Source organism: Parasteatoda tepidariorum, chromosome 5, assembly GCF_043381705.1.
Source record: "Parasteatoda tepidariorum isolate YZ-2023 chromosome 5, CAS_Ptep_4.0, whole genome shotgun sequence".
In the NCBI taxonomy this organism is placed as follows: Eukaryota; Metazoa; Arthropoda; class Arachnida; order Araneae; family Theridiidae; genus Parasteatoda; species Parasteatoda tepidariorum.
The window spans coordinates 70,966,181-70,976,660 of record NC_092208.1 but is presented as its reverse complement, the minus strand read 5'-3'; the positions used below and the strand labels follow the sequence as shown (position 1 = coordinate 70,976,660).

The following is a 10,480-nucleotide window of genomic DNA, read 5'->3' as shown; positions in this document are numbered from 1 at the left end:
AAGATTCTACTGCATATTCTCTCTCTAAAAGAGCCTAGATTTCTTCAGAATTTATATATATACATATATATAAAATTATGCAATTTATGATTTTAAGTGCATAGTTTAAAATAACATGTTAGTCTATCTTTGGATATTTTTTTACTTTTAATTTCAACTAATGGGACTAAACAAATTAAACTAATGAATAATGAAAAACGATTTAGCGTAAATTATGTGAAAACAAAGAAATTTTATCAAAAATATAAACTAAGAGAATTCATAATGTTAAACTACCTTTTAAGAAAGACTCACTGTACAAATGCAAAGGGATAATTTTATCAGGGAAAAAAATAAATAGAGAACCTAAAATTCTACATGCCTTATATCTCAAATTGAGATTGGAGTCACATATTTTACCTGTTGTTGGATAGAGTAAACATCTACCATCAATTAATTTGTGAAAATTAAAATTAAATAAGGTTTAAAAAATATTTCGAATTTTCTCACTCCCAATTCGACAGTTTAGTTTGATCAAGAGGGAGAAAGCTTCTTAAAGGGAAGAAATGAGCTTTCTTGAACTTCCATGTCTTGTATTTCATTTCGTTTCTTTTTTTTCCTCCTTTCTTTTCTTTTTTTTCTTAGCTACGTTCCTGTTAACTTAGCTTATGACTTGTATGAATCCACTGAAGGCAGTAACCCTCACTTAACACCTATAGTTCTTATTCACGGGCTTGCAGCGGACAGAAAATCATGGAAACGTTTTGCACCAATTATTGCTGAAAAAACAAAGAGAAAGGTAAGAATAAGTGAATATTTTTTTGTTGTTGAATCAATTGAATCGAACAAGTATTTTTGTTTAAAAAAAATATGTTGTATCATAGGAGCATTTTTCGTATCACTGAAACTTGTTGATTTTAGAAGAAAATTCACTGCACAGTGTGCCCATACTTAAAACTGCCATTTATAGGCAGCCCGTTTCATAAAGTATGCATGTAAAATTTTATGAAAATTAATTCATGGCAATTTTATTCGGAAAAAAAAACGTTTCCACAATCATTACCAGATGGTGATCAACAGCAATCATTTCGATACAGCTTGGTCTCCTAGAGCTCCAACTTTGAATTCTTGTGATTTTGGTAGGGGGGATTGACGAAGGCTTGGTCTACAATGCTCCAATCACATCTATCTCAGAACTTAACAATAGCTGAAGCATGTATGTAGGATCTTACAGCATATATTACTCTCAACGATTGAACATACGATTTCACGAGAGGGCAATAATGGACATCATATAGAGGTGGGTATTGACGAAGTCTTGGTCTACCATTATCCAATCGCCTCTATCTCGGATCCTGAGAGAGTAAAAGCTTGTACGCAAGATATTCTAAGCTTGATGTTATACAGTGTGTACCAATACACAAATAATCTCGAATATCGAGGTCTGACAGTGTACAAATATACCTACCAGAAAATAAAATATCTGTTAACGAGTATCATGCAATATGCATCAATAAACATACTAGAAAATGATCTCCGTTATTAGAGTCATATATACCAATTCACCTATCAAAAAATCATAAAGTGCATATCAATACACCTATACGAAAAAATATTGTCAGGGATGATTGTGACACCAAGTAAAAAAAAAAAACTGAAAATTTAAGTGTCAAGATATCAATTTATTTACTATATATGTTTAATATAATTTTTTGAGCTAAGATTTGTAATGAAATTATTTACCAATGAAGAATATCACACTTTTATAGAAATTGATTTAAAGGAAAACTTAGTTCTTGCTAAAATCGCGATATCGGAATATAAAATCGAGATGGTGGATTTTAATAATGCGGAAATAAAAATCACGATACTGCTGTTGTTGTTGTTGCTGTTTCTAATGCGACTTGCCACACGGGCAAGCTTGCCGAGCAACTTTAAGGCAGAGTGTGCGTTTCTTGTTTTTCAGTGTCGCCATCTATGGCCAAGAATTCGAACTCTGTCGCACCATACGTCGCATCCAATTATAGGACGGACCCATTCATCCATAGATCGTAATTTTGACCTGAATCAGAGAACGATCGATCTCCCTTCCAGTGCCCCCAGAGTTATTGATTTGTTATGGGAACATGGAGGACTTTTGCGACTCGACAGATTTAACGTGCACCATTAACGTGCACAGTTGGTGAGTTTATATTTGAGATATGGGACCAGAAAGATCTCCGTAAATACTTCTTGAGTTGTGAATGAAAGAGAATTTCATCATTGAACGATAATTTTGTTTTTATTGTTTTAATTAAGAATCAGAAATTCTACCCTACAGTTCAAAATGGATCGTTTTCAATATTATTAATTCAAGTGAATATCACAAATAAAGAAAGTAAAAAAAATTATACATAGCAATTTTGCCAATGGTTAACCTGTGATAGCCTTTCGGTGATCACATTTTTTTAATTTTATAAATCTCTTTACTATTGATATTAATACATTAAACACGAGTAATTGTTTTTAACAATTTTGATGTAGTTAATGCAAAAAATAGATCTGTAACAATAATGAACTATAAGTTAAAACTATATTTATTTTTTATTTTTTAACTTTAGTTTAATAAATTTTTTAAGTTGACATTATTTAATATCATGTAAAGTTAGTCATCTGTTTTCACTATTAATTTCTACTGATTTCACTATTAATTTCTACTATTAATTTCTACACAGTACCCAAAAAAATGATCAAAACATCGAACTTTTTTTTATTGCTTATAGTAAAACTTCAAACTATTTCAAATGCACTGAGAAAAAATCTTCTCTCTATGTACATTTTTGAGAAAGTTACGAATGATTTTAGATTGTTCTAATACTGAAACTTGCTTGGCAGACAGACATTAAAGTGCTTTTTCTCAAAGATGATAATTTTGTGTTTTAAATAAATCCTTAAGGAATTTTTTCCATTTAAGATGAAGCTTTGAAGTAAACTTTTTATTTTAAGTATAATGCACTTATTTTAATTGCGCATGGAATAAGCATTTTATGAGGTACTAAATTTTTTACAGCATGTTATATATACCTCACATGAATTTTTAACCTTGTTTTCTACCATTTACAAAATAATCAATAAAAATTATTCTAATTGATATATCAACAAATGAATGCACAAAATTGTTAAGATAAATATTGTAAGCACTAAGAAAAATTTTTTTTTTTGAAAATATGTTAAAATAAAAAAGCCTTAAGGATTTAAAAAGTTTGAATTTTTCAAATTTTCTTTAAATTTTAGAAAATTTAAACAGTTTAATTATTTTTTGAGGATAAATTATTGATTATAAATTGAATGAGTATGTAAAACATCCACAAAATGAATGATTACGACTTTATTTAAAAAAAAATTGTTGCAAAGGTACTGTGAAAACCTTTAGAAGTAATTTTCGACAGCGTACAAAGGTGGGTTAGTTCTCCCTACACGAGGGAGATTTTTTTTTATTCATTCTGAAAAATTTTTATTCGCAGAAATTAAAAAGGTTATGCTGACCGTTAAGGTAATTAATAAAAGCCTAAAGAAATCTTAGGGGCCGTAATTTACTCTATCTATTTACTGATGATTTGCAGCAAATCTCAACCGAAATTGTTAAACAAATTTAGTTTGAATCAGTTAACTGAACTACCTGAAAAAAACCTTATTATTCGTTTATTTTCTTTGTTCTTTGGTCTTAATATTTTTAAAGTTTTTTTCTTATTGTTGGGTATCTTAACAGGCATATTTCTCGAAACTTTTAATTTGAGAGGATGGTACTAATCTCCCTTGATAACCATTTTGTAAAATAAAGAAAAAACACATTAAATTAGAATGTTGAAGTAAACAGTAATAATAAATGCCGCCATCAGTCATAGTATGCCAAATTTCAATTATTGTTTACGTATGAAAAGACAGAAGGATGAAGAACTTGATAAAAAAAAAGATACTTCATTTGATTTTTTTCTCTTGATTTTTTTTTTCTTGATTTTCACAAACATGAATATGAAAGCCAAAAACTTGATCAAACTCCCATGTTTACCTTCACTATGGCATGTCGAAATTTCCTTGTCTATCTATTCCTGATACATTTACCACGTTTCAGAAATTTACAAACAATCGTAATAAAAACAGTCTATTTAAAATGTATTTATATGAAATTAAACTCTTTGTGTGATCAGAACACCGAAATTACTGAAATATTTTTTAATATCTTTATTTATAGTATTGTACATATTTTTTTAGGTCTATGCATATGATGCCAGAAACTATGGTGACAGTGAATATACTGATGATTTTAGCTTCTCCTTAAACGTCGCTGATCTGTTTCATTTTATGAATATTATTAAAGCTAATAAAGCTGTATTATTTGGACATAGTATGGGTGGCTACACTGCATTTATCGCAGCTTTTCGGAAGGTAAAAAAGATTCATCTGATCTACTGTAATATTGTACAACATAAGAAATGTCCGTTAGATTGAAATGTCTATTTCTTGAATATTTTTTGTCTGAAAATAATGAATCTATCCGTATTTTTTGCCGTACTATTTTCAAAATTCCACCTTTCAGATTTTAAAGTATTTTAACAGCACCCCATAACAATTAACAGGCAAAAGAAAGGTGATCTTCCGATATTTCCTAAAGAGAAGAAGACCTTTGGGCGGGTTACCTCAAACAAGAAATTCGATCCTTTAATAGTCCAAACGTAATGGCATCTTTCTTATTTATTGCAATGCGCAGTTTATGTTTTTTACGTCAAACTACTAAATTGATCTGTGGTGCTTCTCTTTTCTAAGAGGTGTAGGCTCTGCTTGACAGTTAGACCCTTCACTAACTTCGTGGCGATTTTAGAGATATTTTTGGCAACAAAAGCACCTTCCTGAATTTTCGAGGATTTAGACGCCTTGTTATATTTTGGATTTTTCTTGTTTCAATTCAAGTTTCATTTTTAACTAACAAATATTATATTTCGGAATATTTTTGCATTAGCATATTAATCATTTAATATAAATGATATATAAGAGAACTGTATAGTAATGTAACAACAAATCAATAAAAGTAAGAATGACGTTGCGAGCAATTAAGCAAAATTAATGAAATTAACCTAATGTTCGTGTATAATAAATATTGATTTAAACTTTTTTGACCCATGGATCCCTTTTTATAGTCAAAACTTGCCCACGGATCCCCAAGTGAAAAACTGCATGTATGAACGGCATAAAAATTACAAATTAAAAAAAAAACAACATTTTATTGAAAAACTATTTATTGAAATCTTTTATTATCTTTTGCTAGCTATCTTTTGCGTGCGTTGCAACGCTTTCAGTTTGAATTTTAATTTATGTATTTAAGTGTTTAAATGAGATTTGCGATTATGATTTGAAATGAAAATTTTATTTAATGGTAAAAAAACAGATGATAGTCAAAGCAGTTAATTCTCTAGGATATCGTTAGTGCATTTTCAAATAGATATGTATGGTGATGCACACGGACCATGAAACATATTTTGAATGATGGTCATAAATAAGACTGGATCAATAGCGGCATCAGGTATTTCTGCTGATATGAGCTGACTTATTCGGCATGGCGTGACTTTTTCAATAAGCTGGCAATCCTCCATTTTGCCATTCAGTAGAATACCTCAAACACCGTGTCTCTCCAAAAACATGACGCTTTACAATGAAACCAAGTATAGAGCTTAATATTTGTTCTAACTCACGTGCGGTAATATCATGAAGATCAGTTAATGTTTGCCTAGATTACAAAAGCTCTTTAATTTCAGCTTAAGCAGGATTGCATGTGAATGTAATAAATAACTCTGGCTGCCCATATGCACACCGATACTTGTAGCACCGAATGAAGTCATTTGGAAACACGAATATACCGCCATATATTCTCCAAGAAAAGTTTCAATTGATTTGCGTGACCCGATAACAACGTTGATAATGAGTCAGTTGGCGACGTTAAATNACGATCGGCGTTTGAATAAAGAAGTAAGTTTTCTATCGTTTTCTATTCTTACTTCCCATTGATTTGATGTTTCAGATAAACGGGCTTAAGCAATGTATTTTAAATGGTTAACTTTTCTTGCTTGCCGTTGCTCAGATGTTTCAGAGGAATGGGCTTGAGAGGTGTGCAGTTGATCGATAACCAGTTTTGCTTGCTGTTGCTCAGATGTTTCAGATTTTGTATTTAATTGTGGTCAGAGATGTACTTAATTGGTGAAAAGCATTTGGCAATTTCCCGGCTCGATATAATCAGGTTTATTCAAGTGCTTTTGAATAAGCAATGTTTTTTGTATTACCGTTTGGAGTGTACACGAATAAATTAGAAGGCCTTCCGACACGTGAGCAGGCCACATAGAGCTGTCCGTGGGAGAAGCATGGATTTTTCAAATTCAGGCCACATACTTGTAGTGACTGCCCTTGAGCTTTGTTGATGGTCATGGCAAAAGCAAGTCGCACCGGAAACTTTTTTTTAATGGTGGGCACTTGGAACTATTGTCCATTGGTCACAGAAAGTGCCAGAACTGCTAGCTCTCTTTTCTTTACCCAGTGGGCACCTGTGGAGAAGCCACGGCGGAGGAGCAGAGTCACCCAGCACTGGAAACTGCAAACGTTTAAATTCAAATGGCATATCAGGGGGGGGGGCGGGTCATTGGAATACGCGGTAGCAGAACATCTTCTGCTTTAAATTTGTCATTTGGAATTTTAGCTTCGAGGATATTGGTCATTATTCTTTTCACTGAAAGACGCGTACCATTACAAAGTCTAAGTGGGTTGATGTTTTGGAGGAGAATGATAGGTACTCCCGTTTTCAATGTTAAAACGTGCTGCGTCATACTTGGCAAATCAAGTGAATTCAAATATTCGGTTGGGTAGTTTACAACCTCGTTTTGATCTATTACAGTATCGATGGATTTATATGTTCTTGCATAACCTGGAATTTCATTTAGAATGTGATTATAGATGTCATGTACATCGCTATTTTTTGCTGTTAATATAGCACGTTCACTGAGCCACTGAAGATTTTTGTAATTTTGAGCGATATTTGGAAAAAGGTTGTGAAAAAGTTCATCTACGGTTGAAATAATTTTACAGAAGTCTGTTGGCAGTGTAATGCATTGGGTGAATATATCTATTGTTATCATTCCATTACCAATATCCAACAATTGCTTTGCAAAACGTTCGGCTGATGCATCATGCTGTAGTTGAACACGCATATTGATCTTTGAGTGTAATTTTTGTACATCTTGCCACAACGCTGATGATTTGAGACGCGCATGAAGTTCATCAGCAGGAATTGAACGTGGAATTACTGGTAGAGTTTGCCGGAAATCACCAGACAATAAAATTAGTGCGCCGCCGAAAAGTTGTTCATTTTCTCTCAAATCTTAGTGTATGATGAAGCGCTTCTAATTCCTTTCTGTGCGCCATAGTGCATTCATCCCAAATTTTAAGTTGGCATGATTGTAGTACACTCTGTAACAAAAAAATCGACGCACCAAGAAGCAGTCATCCGATTGCTTTGAAATTTTGTATGAATGAATGTTTTGAACAGATATGTCTGGAATGATGCTGACTGGGGACGTATAGTCCTCAGCGACGAATCCCGCTTCCAACTGTGTCCTGACGATCATCGAAGACGTGTTTGGAGACGCACAGGGCAGAGGGGGGATCCTGCCTTCACTATTGCACGCCACACCAGCCCTCAACAAGGCATTATGGTTTGGGGTGCCATTTCCTTCGACAGCCGGACCCCTTTGGTCCTCATTAAAGGTAAACTTACTGCACAGCGGTACGTCGGCGACATTCTAAGACCTGTTTTGCTACCGTTCTTGTTGCAGCTCCCTGGGCTGGTTTTTCAGTAGGACAATGCCAGACCACATGCGACACGTGTTGCTATGAACTGTCTGCAAGCTTGTCAAACTCTTCCTTGGCCTGCCAGATCACCAGATCTCTCTCCCATCGAGCATGTCTGGGATATGATGGAAAGGTAATTGCATCTGGCACGGAATGTTGATGACCTCGTTCGACAATTGGATCGAATTTGGCAGGAAATACCGCAAGAGACCATCCGGGAGCTTTATCGGTCTATGCCACGCCGTGTGGCAGCTTGTATCCAGGCTAGAGGCGAGTCAACACCTTATTGAACTTGTTACTGTAACTCTGCAATAAATTATTAAATTGTTCTGAAATTTTAATCATCTACTATTCTGTACATTGTCTTTCTATCCACCAATTTTCGTTTCAATCGGACAACTCCTCCTTGGTGCGTCGATTTTTTGTTATAGAGTGTATTTTACAGAAGACAGAATTTTACAGAATTTTTTTGATATTGCATGTAGGTGTTTCAGAGAATTGCATATTTAAAGGTAATTTAAGTGCTGAATGCGCCCACATGCGCTAACATATTTCATGGCATCCTGTGAATATTCATACATGTGCCTTGGACTCCCTGTCAATGCAGCCGGTAGTATAATCATTTTCCCCACATCATTAGGATTAGCTTTACCATCATTAATTATTGCATCCCGTAAATAAATGTATTCTTTTGAGCGTAATTTGGTTGATTTAATTTAATATACAGTAGGCGTTCGTTTTCAATTTTCGCATACATATCGACAATGTATTGATGAATTAATTGTCGACATTTTAAGATGTGATTATCAGCGTTTTGGCGAATCATTAATCTATATGCATAAAAATTCATGGCACTAACTTTCTTGTTGGTTTTCTCTCCAGTTTGTGGATTTCTCAATTTTCTATTAAAATGATATCCATCCTCTCCTTGCCAAAATAAAACAGGATATTGCAATGCATCATAGGATCGATACGTTTCTGAGACTCTTTGAAAGTCACCATTTTTGCGATAAAGAACTATATCGCGGGAGGTACATTCTTCACCAATTATAACAATAGTCATCTCGTACAATGTTGGTGCATTGTATTTGCCTTTGTGGTGGCCTGCAGGTGTTTTGTCGCCTCTAATAACAGCTTTGTAATTATCGGATGGCATTTTGTAAAGGCAGTTCTAAACAGCCTAATTAACTGATTATGTTGATCGAAAAAATTTTGTAGTGAGGTAACAATTTCTCGCTTAGTGCCATTGTTTAACTGACAACGTTGATTGACTTGACCATTTGTGTTACTCAAGAAATAAATCTGGAAAAATTCATGATCTGTGCCAGGCAATGGAAGAAGTGATCCTGCATGATGATAAATATGGCCTTGCACTTTGAATCTTGGCATGTAATTCTCGTTCACGATACGTGTAAAACCGAATGAAGTCATTTGGAAACACGAATTGTACCGGCGTATATTCGCCAAAAAATGTTTCGATTGATTTGCTTGACCTGATAAGAGCGTTGATAATGGCTCGGCTGGTGACGTTAAATCTGGTACTTTCACATTGCCTCCAGAACAGCGAATTCCAGCTGTTTCATTCTTAAATTTTAAGGCATTACAAAACGTACATAATTGATCCATTTTTCCGATGATGACGCTTGTGTGTTGGTTGTCGGATCATAGTGAAATGCACTGAGATTCAAATCAGAGTATTGGCAGCGTCTGAATAGCGAAGTGCGTTCTTGACTGGTTTTTAGTCTTGCTTCCCGCTGCTCGGATGTTTCTGACGGCCCGGCATGAGTAGTGCGTTCACGATCGGCTTTCATTCTTGCTTCCCGCTGCTCTGAAGTTTCCGACGAACGGGCTTGGGTAGTGCGTAGTTGATTTGCTAATAGTCTTCTTTCCTATTGCTCAGACGTTTCTAATGACTCTATCACACTTAGTTAGGATGATAGCAAGCATTTAGTAATTAGCAACACTCTTAATTTCCTAAATCTAATGCTTCTATCACACGAGAGAAAGATAAGTGCAACCGTAAGTGTAACTGCAAGTGTAAGTGAAACTCTAAGCGCAATTCCTCCGTTCGGAGTTGCCGATAGGGTTGCTTAATTGCCTGAACGGTTGCATGTAATTGGGTTACCATATTTTGTTATTTATCTTTACTTTTGGCTCATATTTAATTTTATCATATGATTCTATTATATCATAGTTTCTCAACGATGTTCGTAAAGATGCTGTAGAATATTGATTGATTTTGATTTAATTTTTTACATTTGTATTTGTGTTAAGTCTTTTCTTCAGCAGGAAATTAAAATTCTGAAAACTTTATTTCCCCATTAGTGAAGTAGCATAGTATAAAAAGGATTATGATTTCTACCTCATAATATGAGATAATATTAAGATATCATTGAATTTCATGCTGCGTCCCTAAAAAGATAAGGGGGTGAAAGGGGGATGGACTTAAATACTATCTAGAATTTTGACGATTTTTTTACGTTGATTTGAGTGACTAATGTATAAAACATGGTGCGTAGCATTTTTAAAAAGTGCTTTTTAAGTGAAGTAGCATAGTATAAAAAGGATTATGATTTCTACCTCATAATATAAAATAATATTAAGATATCATTGAATTTCATGCTGCGTCCCT

At 34.0% G+C, this 10,480-nt stretch overlaps 1 protein-coding gene across 1 annotated transcript in view; it reads left to right on the top strand.

Moving 5' to 3' along the window:
• LOC122269101 (uncharacterized) overlaps positions 1–10,480 on the top strand; it is a 28,520-nt gene that overhangs the window by 2,878 nt on the left and 15,162 nt on the right. Inside the window, exons 2-3 of the mRNA XM_043040696.2 lie at positions 625–778; positions 4,231–4,404. Coding sequence (XP_042896630.1) covers positions 625–778; positions 4,231–4,404 — 328 coding nt within the window. The remainder of the gene's footprint in view (positions 1–624; positions 779–4,230; positions 4,405–10,480) is intronic.